At 44.7% G+C, this 18,125-nt stretch overlaps 1 protein-coding gene across 1 annotated transcript in view; it reads left to right on the forward strand.

Annotated features, from left to right (window-relative positions):
• The window catches only part of GLI2 (GLI family zinc finger 2), a 188,587-nt gene that overhangs the window by 113,541 nt on the left and 56,921 nt on the right, over positions 1–18,125 (forward strand). Inside the window, exon 3 of the mRNA XM_053948022.1 lies at positions 7,909–8,014. Within this exon, the coding sequence (XP_053803997.1) occupies positions 7,909–8,014 (106 nt within the window). The remainder of the gene's footprint in view (positions 1–7,908; positions 8,015–18,125) is intronic.

Genomic DNA, 18,125 nt, shown 5'->3' on the forward strand with positions numbered 1-18,125 from the left:
CTCCTCTGGGCCATCCCCAAGAGGATGGATGGTTATTATAATTGGGATGACGGAGAGGGGCATCCTGCCATTTGCAGTATCTGAGGGAGATGTTTGCTATCTTTCATGGATTCCATAATGGCATTTTTTATGCAGGTAACCCCAGGAATGGGCTTTATTCTGTATCAAGTAAGTCCACACATGCACGCGAAGTCTGTGTCCCTGCAGGGAGCTCAGCAGGGAACCCAGTGGCTCCCAGGTCTGTCTGTGGTAGTGAGGTTCATGCAGGGGCTCCAGCAGTACTGCAGTGGAGAGACAGGACTTATCCTCTGCTCCTCATTGCACCCCAACTCCTCTGAGTGTAAAGTACTTCTCCGAGTGTGAAGACTCTGTCCTGCAGGTGCTTTGAGATGTCAGTAAAATAATGCTTTTCAAGGCATTTTGAGATTTTACAGCTAAAGGGCAACGTGATTTTTATTATTTCTTGTTTACTTTTCACATATCTGCATCCCAGCAAGGCCCCTTCTCCTTCCAGCTCTCCTACAGGGCATTTACCATTACTTGAGCTGTTTGCCCAACAGAAGTTATTTGTGTGATCTTTATTTCTTATCTGGATGGGATGCTGTACCCAACCTGCTGCTAAACTAAGCATGTTGTCTTCTCCAACATCCTGACATGCATTGTCTGAAAAATACGGTTTTGTAAATCAGGCTACAAACATCTTTCTCCATTAGTTTTGTTATAAGAAGAGAAAACTTGTTCTGCATCCCTTTGGGTGGCAACAGCTGGCTGGATGTATTTCAAAGTGGTCTGTAGTGCCTGGGGCAGGAAAGAGGTCTCCCCAGGTGAGCTGGTGGGGGCCTGCCTCCTGCTTCCCCTTGCTGTAATGTTCCCAGTGGGCCAAAATGAATATTTTCTATTCTTCTTGTGTAGTTCCTCTTTTATTTTTGTCAAAGCCATTGAGCAGGTAGTAAAACAACAGAATAATTAACCAGTAATAATTGAAGTATACTGTATGAAAACCAAACTAAATGCTAACAAGCCAAACAAAAGGAAAGTAAGCATGGTGCAGCCCTGTTTATAGGGCTGTCTGCTGGAATCATTATAGACGTTGATATAATAGCACTGAGCACTTAATTACCACATCATTTTTAAAGAGCTGTATAAACATTAACCAAACCTCTGAGGTAGGGAGGTATTATTATCTCTATTTTAAAGAAGGGAAATTCTGACAAAGCAAGGTTAGTCAGTAATTTAGTGTTGTGAAGACAGGCAGCTGATGGGGCAGGAGTAGGGGCTGCAGCTCCTTCCACGATTTGGAGACAGAAAAACAGAGCTGCTGAAGCACCTGTTTTTTGTGAAATGCATGGTGCTGCCATTCAGGGAAGGGACACACTTGCCCAGACACCTCTCTGTGCTTAGAAAATTCTCAGATTGGTGTAATTAGCCATTGCATAAGTATCCCTTTTTGAGGTAGGCACATGGTGTATTTTGCAAAGTACCTAAACAGCATTAAAGTCCATCTCTCAAAGGGGGACTAAGAGGCAGCCACTGTAGCCTTATGTGTCTGTCCCTGCTCCTTCCCATATTGATCTGAGCGGTGGTTCTGGGAATGGCTGTCCCTGCAAAGCCCTTAATATTCTGCATGGTGGTATATGACTTCATCCGAGGAGAATCCCACGGACGCATCAGCGTGATCTGCTCTGTCATGTTTCTGTGACCCAATTTTCCCTGTTCTTTGTCTCAGACCTTCCCTGACCCCAGGCCTATTATCCCTTCCAATAATTCACCCAGACCATTATTAATGGTGCATTAACTTTGGCTGCGCTTTCAGTGAAGATGTTTTTCTTGTGCTCATTCATTCGCTCAGCTCACTTAAACAGCTAGATCATTATTCTGGGGACGTCACACAAACACAAAAACATCTCCCTTGCCGACACCTACAGTCCTGCAGCGCTTTGCCAGAGGGGCGGCCATCCAAATACAACAGTGAAACGCCCAGGAGGGACTATCAAAGGCAGTCAAGTAGCCACACACAGATTCAGTTGCTCGAGGCCGGGTTTGCCTCCCCTGCTTGCACACGGAGACTGTCCAGGGATGCTCAGAACTCACCAACTCTAGGAGAGCTCTGATGTGAGGAAAATGACCGCAGGAAAGCTAGGGAACAAAGCACGGGCCTGTCTTTGCTGTTTCACAGCCACTGTGCTTGTTGGATGCCGAGATACATCTCTTTAAATATATACCGTGGATGAGTAAAATTGGGATGCTAAAATGTGTAACATGAAAAACAAATGCTGCCTAAGATTTCTTTCTCACTTGATGCTTTGGGCTTCCCTGGGAGATTACTGAGTGTTTGTTGTACCTTAACCTTATTCTTGAGAAAGAGAGTAAGATTTGGACATCTGGGAGCAAATGTGGGCAGCAAGAAGGGCCTTTGCAGATATCCATTGTTTTACTATTATCTTTTTCATAGAAGCTGGACCTGGGAAAAAAAAAACAAGAAGCAAAAGTTGTTGTAAGCTGCTGTGTCACACCTGGTGGCATCCCACCTTCCCCGGTAAGAGGGACTTGGCCTCTGACAGCACAGCTCAGTTCACCTGTTGAAGTACTGGTGAAATCTCACTAGCATCCTCTGGGATATCCCTTTCCCATTTTTTCTGTCAGTTGCTTGTGCACAGCTGCTAATGACACTGCAGTGACAGGAGAGTGTGAGCTGGTGTCTGGAAAAGTGTTTTGCCTGCTAACACAAAACAATCCAGTACCCCAGGGCTCTGAAGCTTTTTAGAGATAAAGTTGATAAAGTTGCAGTTTCTGCTTGCTGTGATTGAGGTTCATTGGTATCCTGCTCTTGTTTGACTGTGTAGACTTGTGCAAGTTATTTTATATTGGCCTGCTTCAGCCCCTCTTGAGTTAAAAAACAGGACTGTTTTTTAAATGCATGTTTTCTTCCCTTGCTAAAGAGAGGTGAAGCTTTGTTAGTCTTCGCAAGGGATCTTGTGATCCCTTTATGAAAGCTGTGTCCCATGCATCATTGATTCCATAGGAAATCAAACCAAAAGGCATCACAAGAAATGAGAATTTGTGTTTCCTCTTTTATAAGGTATCAGTTTTTATAGGTTCTTTTTTGCAAATTTGTTGAGAAAAGCACAACAGGTACTGAATTATCCAATGATATTTTACATTTTCCTCAACAAATTACTTTCACTGTTGATTGCAAAATATTTGTGCACTATTTCTGATGGCAAAGAAGCCTACGTACAGGCTGGACTGCTTGTTCCCCCAGGAGACTGTTGAACACCCATAGGAAAGCTGTATATTTTTTAGCCCATATGGTGGCTTGCACAACTCACATGTGCTTCAGATAAAGCAGAGGGAACCCAGTACATTCTGTGTGGTACCAAGGGTGTGTGTGTGTGGCTTCTCAGGGTCTCTTCCCAGCCAGTCTTGGCTGCAGCCCTGCAGTTGCAAGTGGCAACTTCTTTAAGTCCTTTCCCAAGGGCTTTCTGAATTCTTTTTGTCAAAGCAAATTGCAAATGAAACCCACTTCAGGGCCGTGGTGTCTGATTTCTTTTCTTCTATTTTTTTTTTCCTCTTTTCAGCAAACGTGTGTAAGATGAAGCATTTGGAATAGAAAAAGCTTGCTAGACCCTTGCTAATTCTCACTTTTGAGCTCAAAAAAGGTGCTGCTATGAGTGATGTCAAAACAGCTCCTTTGCTCGCTATGCAAACCCATACAGGCAGTCTTGTTTCTCTTGAAGCACAGACTTATCTGTACAGATAATCAAAAGCCTGCATCATCCTCAAATAAGGGCTGTTTCTGATGCCTCCCTCCCTGATTCCTGGGATTTTCAGCAAACGGACATCCCCTTTAAACCTGCCTTTCTGCCTCCTATCTTTTCTCTTTGAAGCCAGAGTGTTGGCTGGCCTTTGAATAGACAAGGATGAGAACACAGCAGTGGGAGGTCCGTGTCTTGCTCATAAACCTTGGCCAGAAAATCGGCTCTGACAAGTGGGGACAGGTAGCAGCGTCTTCCCTCTTACCGAATGGCACGGCGGAGCAGACACATTCCAGCAGGAGCCCCAGTGGGGTGGAAGGTGGAGCCTCCTGAGCGTGCCTTGTGCTCTGCCGCCCTGCTTCACCAACTTGGTGTAGAACTGTGTCGCTTCTGTGCAAAACACGCTGTTCTCTCATTGTCCCTGCCCCTTGGGTGCTGCTTCTGATGTGTTCTTTGGCTTTCTCTTCCTTCAGCAGGAACCAGAGAAAATGTTTATCTGTGGTTCCAGTGCTTGGGGACTTTTGGAGGTGCCATGTCATGTCTTTGCACCTCAGACTATTGTATTGCATGGCTTGGTACAACCTTTTCCTGGGGAAAAACTTTCCCCAGGCCTCCTACTAAAATCTCCCTCCCTCTTGTGTAAAGCAATCATCATTAGCTCTAATTGGGCAGCTTTGGGGTTAAATCTACAAAGATTGCTTGGGTTTGGTAAATCCTCTGCCACTGCAAAGCAGATAATGCTAAACAAAAGATTGCCTTGATTAGATTAAAGTTGGCAAATTCATTGCCCTAATCATCATATTGCCCTTCCCGTGGCTATTCAGGAATACATCACCGTAACTTACTTGAAGTAATTGAATATAATTGTCTTTTTAACTCCTATGTGTAAAACATCCATCTTTGTTAACAGCATGTGTTGCTGTCCTGCTGCCAGCTCACAGTCCTCTTCTGGAGGGGTGGGAACAAGAAGCAGAGCCAGGCTGACGTTTATGAATTGGTAGTTGATTGCCTATAAAACCATTCATTATTTCTGACCAAGCACCTGGAAGAGAATAAAAATGAGCAGCACCAGCCACTGGGGCCCCGTAGGCTTGGCTGGTGCTCCCAGGCAGGGAAGCAGAGGGGAAGTCATGAAGGGGAATGTTGCAAAGGGATGTCAAAAAAACCAACCCTTGCCCTTGCCCCTAGTGGCAGCAAAGCTCAGAGCACATGGTGGGGTTAGAATTCGGGGTGTGAAACAGATACCAAAGGCAGAGGCGTTGCTGAGCTTCCCATGGGCCAAATAGGTTGAAATGCTAAAAACAAACCAAGAGTGCAGTGGGAAGGAGGAAGTTCATGGAAATTTTTCTCCCATTAATAATCAGAGGTGTGAGGAGGGAGAAATTCTCTTCAGATGTCAATTTTATACCAACAGATAGCTAGGAAAGGAGGCCAGGCAGCAAACAGCCCATGTTTTCTATTTCCCAGCTCTCCTGAGTGACAAGGAGAGACTCTTTTAGCACAGAAATTTCCAGTATTATCTCAGCAATCAGTCATGTAGAAATGCATAGGTACAAAATAAAACACAACTGGCCTGGCTTTTAAGATATTCAGTTTGACCTGGTTTTAGTAGTTTTATCATTATTATTAAATTAAATTGCCCTAGGGGACAGGCCAAAGAATTAGGGCGACTCCACATCATTAAAACTCAGCTGCGATGGCCAATACAGTTTCAGCCCAGGTCAGCTCTCACTTTCCTGCACTCTGGGGAGTAACTCGACCTGTCCATTAGAGGCAGAGTGACCACACTATTTTGGCAGGTTGCTAATCCTCACCTGTAGGGATGCCACCAGCAGCACTTTGGGTTGATCCCAGGACAACAGAAGTTTTCTTACTCCTTTTGGTTTATTTGTACAGTATAAATGTGGGGTGAGCCCTGCAGGAAGCCCAGCCTAGGGGCTCAGGCTGGAAGAGGTGTTTGTGTTGTTTGCCACTGGATGTCTGTGCAAGGACAGTTGATTTTGTTACCATGCTTTGTATGTGATGATGTAAAAGCTCAGCTGATGTAAAAGCTCAGCTCCTACTCAGCAGGCGTAGGTTGTGGCGGCAGCTGTGGCCAGGGAACAGCAGTGACCGCAGGGAGGAGGACAGCAGCTGTAGGTGTCTGCCAGCCTAGGTTAGAGTTAGAGCTGAGCATGGTTTGGGGAGACCAGAGGCTTTACTGTGCTGTGTGAGCAGGGGATGGGGTGTGACAGCTAAACTCTGGTGTATTTTTGATCTGGAAAAACACTGTTTGCCTCTTAAAATGAAGACTCCCTACAAGTGTCCTTACGTAACAGATTGTCCCTCCCCAGGACAGTTAAAGGGTGAATCTTCCTCCTGCAAAAGCAATCCTGAAGGATCCACGTTCATTCTCTCCCTGAGCTGTTTTTGGGAGAGGAGGGGAGGGGGGCAGAAGCGGGGGAGGTGGTTAACAGTTACTCTACTGTGTCCTGACATTAGGCGAGCTGCAAAAATGCTCCCAGTGTATCAGGTAGTGTGAGGTGCCAGCCCTTTGCTGGAGCAGGGAGAGCAAGTCTGCTGCAGAGCCTTAAATACTTTCCACCCCGACTACCTTAGCTTAACGCCTTTCAGCAGAGTTGGCAGGAGGGTTGTTTTTGTGTAGTCTCTCACCTCTCCCAGCAGCCTGGCTGACGCGCCTGTGCCGCGCTGTGCTCAGGGATTGAGCGTTGCAATGGGAGTAGGAGCCGCAGATCCTCTTGCTGATATGCCGCGAAAGACGTATATGAGGATTACACGCAGGCTTTGCGCGACGGACCCAAGCGGAGCGCAGCCCCACCGGACAGAGTCGGCGTAGCTCTGGTGCAGCTGGAGTCACAGATGCAAAAGGCTGAATTTTAAGTCTTTCGTAGAAAAAGAGTTTGGCATTTCTGAAGTTTGCTGAGCGACAGCGAGAGACTTGGCCCAAGCCTTGACACTTTGGTTTTGGATGGTGCTTCCCCAGTCTCCAGAGAGATGGTACCTGTCACAGAGGCAAGTTACAGTGAAATACCGAGCACAAGCTGGATTTTGAATTGCTCACTTAGGAGGTTGGGTTTGTTTTATTTTTGGTCTCCAGGTAGACAGAAAGGCCAAGAATCCAGAGAAAGAATGGTAAAACCTGCAACAATATTAAGTAATCTGTAATGAAGAACTTCTGACTGTTTGTAAAGGCAGAGTAAGACCAGCCTTTTATCTTTAAGCTGGTCGCTGCCACAGATGTAGAAAGGGGCATCTTTACAGATGCGCGGAGCCCTGGCAGGGGTGATTGTACGGGATCGCTATTGCGGTTGTGCGGTATCGCTATTGAGGGTCTGCTAATTCTATTTCTTTAGCTTCTGTAATTTTAGCAGGAAAGGCCCAGGCGGCCAGGCAGCATTGATGGGGGTGGTGAGAAGAAAAAACCTGATGAATTTTCCATCAGCTCAACTCACTCAAATATTCTCACCGTTAACTTTTGGGGTCAATAATAAATATTAAAACCTGTAGATTTAATAAGTCAATGTAGGTGTTCGCTGCCTTTTGAGACCACTTTATCTTTCCATCAAAGATGAAACAAGCTTCTCAAATGAATAAAAAATAGGGCCTCAAGTGATTACAAGTGAGAGCAATTTGAGCTCCTCTCTCAGAACCTGGCAGTAGGCACTTCTGAGCGTCTTCTGACTGCCTAGACACTCTGCTTTAGCACTGCTCTTGCTGTTATATTTTTAGGTAAATATTTCCAACTTATGTGTACAGACCTTCAGGAACAGTGTTTGCTGCCACTCCAGGCTTGAGGGACGATGCGGGTCTGGATCCCACCAGGCTCTGTTGAGTCTGATTTGCGTTGCAAGTCTAGTTTTCCTTGGTGCTTGCTATAATCTCCTCAAGTTCAAAGAGCGCTTAGCTGCTTGTCTTTGTCAAAAACCCTGTTGGAGATCTTTTATGTCGAAGATGTAGGATTTTTCCGCATGACTTTGATTATTTATTCATTCCACTTCTCTGGTGTATGATAGCGCTGATATCATGAAGACCCCTTGTCTTGCACTGCTCTTGCTCTGAAATTCATGGAGATTTAGTGCCTTTGAAATTGTTTTAAAAGGGAAGGAAAAGTTTTTGAAGTCCCTTTTTTTTTTTCTTCTATTCCCCATAACAGTGCCGCAGCACATTTTTCCAGCCTTCCACGCTCCTTTGCCAATTGACATGCGCCACCAGGAAGGACGATACCATTACGAACCTCACTCTATCCACGCTATCCACGGGTAAGTCTTACACCTCCACTCCTGTACCTTGCTAAAATGTCAGCCACCTGCAATATTCCAAACCCCACTGCTAAAGTCCCTGGGACTCACTGCCCTTCTGGCAAGCTGGCCCTACTGGCCACCCTCCATCTCATTGTCCCTATCCAGTGACAATACTGACCTGCTTGGTAGGAGTGCTTTACAGCTCTGTTAAGCCGGTAGAAGTGCCCTATAGCAGCAGGATGGGAGTATAGGGCTTCTTTGTCATTATCCAGCTCAGGTCCCGGGAACAGGCTTGACTTGTGTTTTTGCACCCGCCGTGTTTCTCACATCATGCCTTGCCGGGGTCGTTTCTGTCGCCATCTTGGCAAAGACCCAGCACTGCTCCCTCTCTTTGGAGACCTTGTGTACCATTCCTCCCTGCCTGCCAGTTGTGGGGATGGTGGCAAAAGGCTGCCAGGAATGCCGTAATTCAGTTTGATTTCACTGGACAACAGCCCGAATGGGCTGGTAGCATTTTCTAAAAGCACTATTAAGTCAGGTACTCATGGGGGTGTCCATGTCCACCCTGGAGGGGTAGGACTCTGGGTTTTGGTGGTGACCTGCTCATGAAAGCTTCCTCTCCCTGAGGCAGCTATGGGCAGTCAGCACACAGACTGGTCAGGGGCTACACCGTGAGAGGGGCGTTCGTGGCTAATCCTCATCCAGGATATGACAGCTCAGTAATTCATGATGTCTTGAAGGAGATATTTACAGAGGGATCTGTTTTCACCTCCTGTAAGGTTTGATCAGGGCAAGGAAAATGGAGCCAGCAGGAATGTGAGCAGGGGTTCTAGTGATGGTGAGGCTGGAAGTGTTTCTTCCAATCCCTGACATACACCTTTCCCATGAGAGGTGAGGAGCAGTGTGATGGGCTTGGTGGTCCCACGGCTTATCCCAAAGTCCTTCAACCTGCAGCTGTAGCACAGGGCTCAGACATCAGTTGAGGGACAGGTCCCAGAGCACTCAGTGTAGGGGAAAAACTGAGGGCCAGAATAATTTTGCAAGAACAAGGAAAGAGCAGCTAGGGCTCGTCACTTAAAAAACTCCCATTTGATCCCCTGGAGTCCTGTTGCAGCCTCGCTGTCTGGCCAGGGGCTGTGCTCACCCAGATTTGCAGGGGCTGTTTGTGGAGCTGTGCTGCTTCTGGATAGGTGTGAGCAGGGGAGCAGACCCTGGGAAGCAAGTCATGCAGATAGCAGCAGCCACATCTGTGGAGCCCCACAGCTACCACAGCTTCATTCTGCTTCCAAAATACTGCAAAGAAATAAATGATAGGACATTCCCCCGGATCCTACCAGAAGACAAGTCATTGTCTTTTAGGCTGACAGTCAATTTGACTGGATGTTTAAAGGGGCAGAGCAGCTTCTTCCATGCTGTGTGCAAAGGGGAAAGGACAAAGCAGGTTGATAAAGTGGGAACTGTGGGGGGGGGGGATTAGGGAGGCTGCATGAAATAGTTCTGGTCTTTCATGCAAAAATTGTAGAAAAAAAGACAGAATAATAACTTGCTGGGAGATAGTTAATAAGCCAGAGCTCTGGTTAATAAAGCACGTAGGGAAGAGGGAGATACTCAAAACAGAGGGAAATACTCTAACAGTGGTTAGAAGAGAGGCTGGAGGGTGCTCTGATATTTGTCACAGGTTATTTGTGTGCCCCACTCAGTGCTCCCCTTCAATCCTCACAAGAGGTCTGGGGGCACTGCATATATCCTGGGGCTCCACAGCAGTTTCTGTGGTGGGGTCATGAGGCAAGGTCTTCTACAAAATGCAACTGAGAGCTTGCCACTGATGCTACATACCTATGAATCATATGCCCAGTAACCCCAGTATTTTTTTATATTGGCGTTGTCCAGCTGATCGACCTTGGCCAAGTGTACAGCCTTGGCAGATCAGGTTTCAGTTCATCTGCACCAATATTAATAATCTGCTGTGTTAGCAGTTACCACATTTGTCTATCAGTGGACCAAGCATGTCCTGCTTAGTATTTGGGTAGAGGTGTTGGCAAATACCTGTTGCATTTCTTCTTTGGGATTCCTCTCCTTCCCAGCAGCTCCTCTCGCAAAACTAACTTGCGATGTACGGGAGAGAAAACTTGGTTGCGGGTCTTAAAGAGGAAACATACTCCTCTTTGAAGCTACCTGGGCACTGCACTGAAAAGTGCCTGTGTGGCCAGAGAAGCTCCAAAGCTGAGCAGCCAAGTGCTTCTTGGCTGTGACAGTTTTTTAGGGTCAAGGGAATGCCACTTCCGTTTGGCTGTTTGTCAAGAAGTACCCTGTGCTATGGCACAACCACATTGGGAAAATTCTCTGCAGCTGTGGTCTCAGTCATTTTTCCTCTTCAAATTTTATCTGCCAACATCTTAAAATCATGTCTTGCCCTTTACTCCTCTTGTTTTTTATTCTACATCTCTTTTGTCTTTCTTCTCTCTCCTTCAGTCTCTGCTCTGGAGGTCACAACGTAGCACTCAACCTCCTCACTGGAGGATGTCCAGAGTGAATTCATCCAGACATGGTGGTAGACCTGGGCTAGAACATACTTAGTGATTACATGGCTCTTGTCCAATACACTGGACAATTTATGCCACCAGTCCATTCGGGCTGTTGTCCAGTGAAATCAAACTGAATTACGGCATTCCCGGCAGCCTTGTTCAATACTCTTGTGGGCACGGATGAGCTTCTAGAAGTTTGTACTCCGTCCTGGTGGGGCAGAAATCAATCCTTCTTGTTTCAAAAGTAAACAACCCATTAAAAACCCCAAGGGCATATGCATATTCTCACTCTAGAAAATTATGGCAAATGTTGGGAAGAAAAATTGTGTCACTGAGTTTTGGCTTTATGATTAATGTGATGGGTGCCTGATAGAGAGCCCCCAATTCATCAAGTCTATATTCTACCTGTCTGCTGTCTTGACGGTACCAAATTTATCTAATTATGTGAACATTGCATGGTAAATTAAGTGCAGTCTCATTTGTTGCCAACTATGGGGTCTTATTATCTGCCTGCTGTATTATGTCAAAGGTTTGTTTCCTGATTGCTTGATGTGACCTGGCAGTGCATTCCCCTTCATCACTGTTTGCATTTGGCCTAATGAGAACATACATTATTTTACCTCAACTGGAGAGAACTCATCTGCAAGGCTCTCTTGAGCAGAACCACCTGTGGGACCCTTTGCTTTGGAACACAGATGGGAATGTGAAGAACTTGAGTTAAAAATTACCCTCGTGCCAAGTTGGGCCTGAAAGACTTGCTGCATTTCTCCTAAGTGTTGTCATTCCTTGTGTCTCAGTGATTTTCTTGTTAAGCAGCATGACAAATAATTTTCAGGACTTGAGTCTTCTTCTAAACCACTGAGGATTTATTATATATGTCCAGAAGCAGATTATGTTGGGGTTTCCTTGAATTCTACTTGTAGAGATTGTTTTGGTGTTTCTCCAGTCATTAGGACAACCCATTTTCTGTACAACCACTGTTGGTTTTACTTGTTTGGCAGTGAATTTTTTGGACATCTTTAATATTTGGACTTTTTTTCTTGGCGTTAACAACTACTTGACAGAATTGTGGTGCTTGCTTGGCTTGTCTAGAAAAATGAAGTATCTCATTCAGATGATTGTCCTGGATTGCAATGATTGTGTGCCTCTGGTAGTATGGAGGATAGAGGACGAGGCAGGATTGGAGTCCAATGGACACTGTAAAGGATGTAATGCAGAATGGAGTGAAACTGAATATGGGATGAAATCTATTTCAGGAATGTAGAACTAGAGCAGAATTAATAAAAGAAATTGTATTGGTGCATAAAAATGGTATAAGCCAACATTTCCACAGCATAACATTCATTTCACAGTGAGTAATACTACAATACTCAAAGGCTAAGAAAAGACAAAAAAAAAAAAAATTGGTGGTTCTGCATTATTCTGGAGATACAGGATGAAATTACAGAACCATGTACTCTGTTTCCCTGTGATCCTCTCTTCCAGAGCACAGAATGGCCCAGGCTCTGTGGAAGAGCAGTGGTGGGTCTTACATGCATTTTCTGCATGCAGCTTTTATTGATTTGTCAGAATTTCACTCTTTGCTGCTGGTTGTAGGTCAGCACTATTTGAGCAAAAATCATCAGCCAGGTGTGTGCAGGCTCAAAGCTGAACCAGATAAATTCACTTCCTAAGTTAGTACAGGTCCTTTTCTAACAAAAGGGGTATTTTGTATTTTAGTGAACTTCTTCACAAAAACCTAATCCACTGGGGCCTGGTCTCTGCTTTAAGCTAAGAGGACAGCATCAGCTTTGCAAGACCAAGCCCTTGACTCCAGAGGAAAGTTGCTGGCAGATATGGGAGGTGATTACACGCTTACCTGTTTTTTATTGTTACTATTTTTTAAATCACAACAAAAATAACTAAAAAATCCTTAGCTCAGCTTAAAAGTCCCTGCCAATGCAAGAGCCTTCAGGGCTAACCCTAGTAAACAGCATGCCTAGGCTTGACCCAGCAAGAAGCTTTTTAACAGTAGCTCCTGAACTGTGGTTAAAACCCATGAGGCATTATGCACTGTAAAAAACAAAAGCAGCCTTGTTTTTCTACCAACATCCTGGTGATGTTTTAGGATGCAGTTCTGACATTATTTATTAACAAAATATTGTTGTCTCTCTTCTGTCCACACATAAAAATAGTAAAAAAAAACCCCAAACCCTGAGCTGAAAATCACAAATTCCACGGTTTTCATTAGGATTGCGTTGTCCCAAAGACCTAAACGTAGAGATGACTCCATCTCCATGATAATGTGGAGTTGCCCTTATTTTCCCTCTGGTGGGGATTTTATCTCATTTAATCAAGGATATTCCTCCATTTCCCTGAAATCTTAATATATTATTACAGATTTTTCCTGATATCCAGCCTACACTTTTTTTCTTTATCTGATTTTATTACCCCTCCCTGTTGAAGTTTGTTTCCTTTTTACTGTGTTAAAAATTACAGAATACTTTTTCAGGACCAGTTAAAATGTTCCTGAGCTGTTTAGGCAGGGTGATTCACAGGCAGAGGAGTTGACTGTTAAACTTTTCATCATAAAAAGATTATGTCTCAAGTGTTTACAAATATGCCAAATTTAATGTCAAACCCAAGATTTTCCATGTTTAATATCTGTTCCAGTCTGGTTCTCTCTTTCCTTTGTTGTTTTTTGTGAGATTCAGCCAAGGGAGGCCAAGTGGGGTTAAGGGAAAATATGTTGTTTGGCCATACAAAAAATAATCATCATCATCTTATAACTGCTTTTAGAAACACCAGTGTCTCTTGGTTTAGAGTTGGAATTTGTTATTGTCACAGATGTGCCTTTTGCTGTTCCCGTTCTACAAAAACACACACAAGGTCCCATCAATTTTGCCAGATTGGAATCCTTTGGAAGGTCTTGCTTCCAATACACGCATTGAAGGGGTGTCAGAGTTTTGCAGTGAAATTTTCCATCTGCCCTGTGGCCCTGACCATGCTTCAGCTGAACCTTGCCAGGGCTCACCTGATGCTACTCCCCATTCCCTGCTGAGGCCTCTCTGCCATCTCTTACATCCAGGGGAATTCCTGACTCCAAGGAGGAGAGGAGCCGTTTGCAGCGCGTGCTCTTGAAGCTGCCTTTGTGCACTATCAGGCGTGCACAAAGAGCGCCTTTGGTTACCCTCCATGAGGCACCGCTCCCCCGGGGCTGCAGCTGGGACCCGTCACGCAGTTCAGGATGGGACCCCTGGTGATGGTGGTTCCTGCAGCAAGGATGCCTCTCGGCTGAGCCACAGAACGTACATACCAATAAAACCTCTGTGTTTTCATATTTACTTTGCTACTGGAGTAGAAAATCTTTGGCAGGTCATGATTGATGGTACTGTGCTGCTTAGGAGACAGAGCGAGCTCCCTCCGGAGTCAAAGCAAACAGCTGCTCAGAGAGGCCTTCTTATGTGTTTTGCAAAGTTTTACGACTTTCACCAAATAGATACATTGCTCATTTGGGAAACAGGTTTGGGGGCTCCCACATCCAATTTTTTCTGTCCCCTTCTTTCCCACATGCTTCTTTTATTTATTTAAGAAAATCAGAATGTGTAAGTTTTCAATGGTTTGCAGGGGCTGATCCCCTCCAGAAGGTTCAAACCTCTCCCTGATCTGTAATTAGCAGGAGTCTGTTGCTTTGAGGTGGCTCTTTGGTAACCTACAGGAGGTGATTTGGGGGACTGTCAGTTTCAAGATTAATACTTGATGGTCACTTGATCTCCATCTCCAGGAGACCACAGATGAAATACTAGGCTTCTACTGTCATGTTCTGGGAGCTGGAAAAATTACTTTAATTCTATCTGTGCTTTATTTTCCTCATCTCTAAAATGTTGTCAGAGTAATACGCTTTTGATATCTTGAGAACTAAGAAAAATACTCCTTTGGCTTCTGAGGTTGGTCTTGTAGCCATTTTCAGGCACTGGGGAAGAGGTACACAGCGCTACCTGCCTGTGCAGAAACTGAGAAGGTACATGCCTAACATCTGGCCTCAGTGGGAGGACAGGCTGATCAGGTCTTTGGAGAATGGGGAAGGTGTAATCCAAAACACTGATCAGGGCTAGTATGTTTCTGTAGGCTTTTCCCATCTTATAAACTATTCTGCAAAAAAAACAAACCAAAATGCAAACAGACAAATAAACAAACAAAACCAAAACCAAACCAATGAAATACAAACCCCCACAGCTTTCTCTTTTGAATCCTTTAAAATATGTTCAAGCATATTCCATTATGAGAGAGATTTACACATCTGTGCTGTTCTTTAAATTCAGGATAGTTTTGTCAGGTGCGTTTAGTTAAATAGCCTTCAGAGTACTTGGAATAACTGAAACCTGAAGTCCAGAGGGACCTGAAGGGGAGTGGTTTCAGACTCACTAAACTGTGCAGTGAAATGCAGATTGGGCTTGGAAACGTGTGGGCTGGATCTGCAGTTGCTGAATGCTGTGACATCGGGCTGGAGTGAGGGGCCTGGGTGAGCTCAGATGGGGCTGTGCCCATTCGCACTTAGTGAAGATCTGGGCCACTGAGTTGCTAAGGTGCTGTGAAAAACTGCACCTCTAATTTAGCCTAATCACCTCCAGAAGTTTAAAAATGGCTAAGAGGTTTTAGTACTGAGAACAAAAGCATGATCTTTGAGGTCTTTTATGTAAACCTCTGGCATGTGTTCATTTAATATGATGTCACTCTGTAATCCACCATTGCTTTTAAATGTCATTTGCAGAGCTTCATGTCAGCGAGTCTTAAGTGATAATCCCTTTGCTTACCTCACTTTATAGTAGATTAAAAGTGACTTCATGCTTCCACTTTATCCACTGTTAAGCTTGTGCTTTAGGAAAAAAATTTATTTGAACTTTCTTTTCCTGCTGCTTTCTAAAGTGTCTAAACAGAGGGTGTGTGTCTTTCAGAAGCTATCTCAATAGGATTGCCCATTCTCCACTGCTTTCAGCATCTGTGAAAATGGATAAATGTTCAGTGCCAACTTCCTGCCCTTTTAAACTCCAATGTTCTGAATTTGTTTCTCAAGTTTTCTCTCAGATAAATGGGGAGCACTGCCCTTCCTGGCCTCTTCTTTTTCTTAATCCTAAATAAATCACCTCTCTAGATGGTATTTCACCTCTCACCAGCTTCTTGCGGTCATAAAGACAAGAGATGCTGAGACTTGTTGCAGTGTTCAGCTCCTCTGTAGTACTTTCTCTTGTACTGAACAGGGGTCTGTGGATTCCCCCTTGTATCTCCTGGTCTTGTATCTCTGGGTTGAACTTTTACTCTATCCTGCAGCAAATAATTTCTCAGTATTTAAAGCTCTCCATGCAGTTCACCTTTCTGGGCCACCCTCCTTTTTTTCTCTCCCTGAATTTCACCCTCCTGCTGCTAGCACACCTCCTTGTGTAACATGTCCCTCCAGATATTTGCTGCATGTTGTCATATCCTCCTCCCTGCTCTAATGAACTGGCCAGGCTGCAGCCTGCAGCATATAGTCAAATATCAATCCACTCAGTCTCCTCATTTTCACTGTGTTTCTCTGATATCCTTCCAGTATGCGTGAAGATAAATGGACAAAATGCATCCATCCCATTGGCTTGTGGAATGAAGCCTGCGGCACATCAGTTTTCAGGTGCTGGTTAATCTGGATTCCCAGCTACCAGTGGCCATGAGGAGCAAATTACACAGGGTGCTGAGAGATAAAAACTAATGGCAGGAATGCTGGCTTGTGATGTTGGCTGGAAGAAAAATGCAGGATTCTTAATGTCCATACAGAGCGGAAATTTTCAAATCCCATCCAAAAGTTCCCCCCACGCAGCAAAGAGCAGGGAAGTCAATTTACCCTGGATGGATGAAGGACTGAGTCAATTCTGCTGGGATTAGAACATGTGGTTCGAGGGATCCTAGGTATTTTGGGTCTGATTCTTGGACCACCCAGATGGCTGGGGGAAAAGTTAAAAGAAAAATACCAATATGAATAGGACCCTATTTGGCAGAACTGTGGATCTGGATACCCTGCGTGCAGCTGACACCTTGCAGACACATCTGCACAAGCCAAAGAGACTGCAGAACTGGGTGCTGTTCCTCTGGCAAATCTCAGCTCTGCACATCACTCCCATGGGAGTGCGTGTGTTTTAGCGGGCTTTCGAGAGCCCTGGCTCTGACACTAAACCACATAAGTATGTTTTTCTTCTGTATGCCAGACCATTTTGAGAATTTGTGATTTTACACAATTTTCTGCCTTGGAGACTCTTGATTCCTGTTTTTATGTTTCACCATTGATATTAAATAGACAGCTAACAGCTAAAATTTAGAGCATTTCTCAAGGGTCAAACTTTTAAAAGTGCCTGTGTTATTTCAGATCATAAATCCCAATGTACTGGGTCTGGCTAATAGCATTTGAAAGTGGGTGTTGTGGGTTTCAAAATAGTGTTGACTCTTAGGCTGGCTTGTCAAGTGCTGGTAGTACAAAGGCTCAATGGGTTTTTCAAACAAGCTGGATCCTATTTAAGGTCAAACTGCTCCAACCTCTGTTGAAAATCAGGACACTAAAGCCATCTCTAGTAGAGGATTTAAGTACCTAAAAATTCATGAAGTGGCTGGAGTGGAGTTAAGGAACACAGACATGTTAATAAGGTGGCTTGTGCATACTTGGAGTCCAGTGTGCATGCCCAGGCCATGCAGCTCCCGCAGGATCAGTGGGGATGTTTTCTGCCCCATCTCCTCTCTGTTGTAGAAGCATGCACATGGCAAATCTCATGGGAGGATGTGCTGTGGAAAAAACATATTCAAGGTTTAGATGGTATCACTTGGCCAGGCTCCACTTCAAGAGCAAGTTTAGTGCATTCCCTTCTCTCACCTTATTGGCGTATGTGGGGTTGGGTTTTGATATAATTGATCGTGGTAGCTGATAGTGAACCAGGAGAATGTGAGCCTTTTGATGATTTTTTTAAGCAGATACTTGTCAGAGGGGGGAGTGCCTTAGAGCATGGTAGGAGCTGTCCTTTTTCACCCCCTGAGCAGCAGAAAGACCTGTACCATGGTTTCCCTGCTGCTGAGCACATGCTGTTAGATTAAATGTGAGAATTAGGCTCCACCTCTGCCTCCTGCCCTTCCTCTGGCTGCAGTGGTGTGCCAGTGTTTCTTTTGCACAGGTGGAGCCTCTTCGCAGGAGGGGTATTTCTTCCTGCACAACTAATTTTATCTCTCTCTTACACCTCTCCATACTCTGCACACATGAGCCAAAGTCACTTATAACAGCACCTGGGTACAGTCAGACAAGACTGAAAAAATACGTTGGGGCTGTATAAAATGGAGTCACATTCAGCTTTTTGAGTTTAAGTCTCTCATAGAAATAAATGTGTGTTCTTAAATCCAGTAAGGGCTTTTGAGATATTTTCCTTTTGATCCTGTGAAAGCATCCTGGAGAAGAATTTGTCTTATTCCTTTTCTTGCCCCTTCAAAAAAGACTTTCCTAGCTTGGTTATGGAGCTACTTACATGGCTTTTGATTTGCAAACCAGCTGCTGGACATGGTACCTGCTGATTGAATGCTTCATCTGAAAGCCTCTTAAGATCCCACAGAGTAACCAC

This window comes from Vidua chalybeata, chromosome 7 (assembly GCF_026979565.1).
Source record: "Vidua chalybeata isolate OUT-0048 chromosome 7, bVidCha1 merged haplotype, whole genome shotgun sequence".
Classification (NCBI taxonomy): Eukaryota; Metazoa; Chordata; class Aves; order Passeriformes; family Viduidae; genus Vidua; species Vidua chalybeata.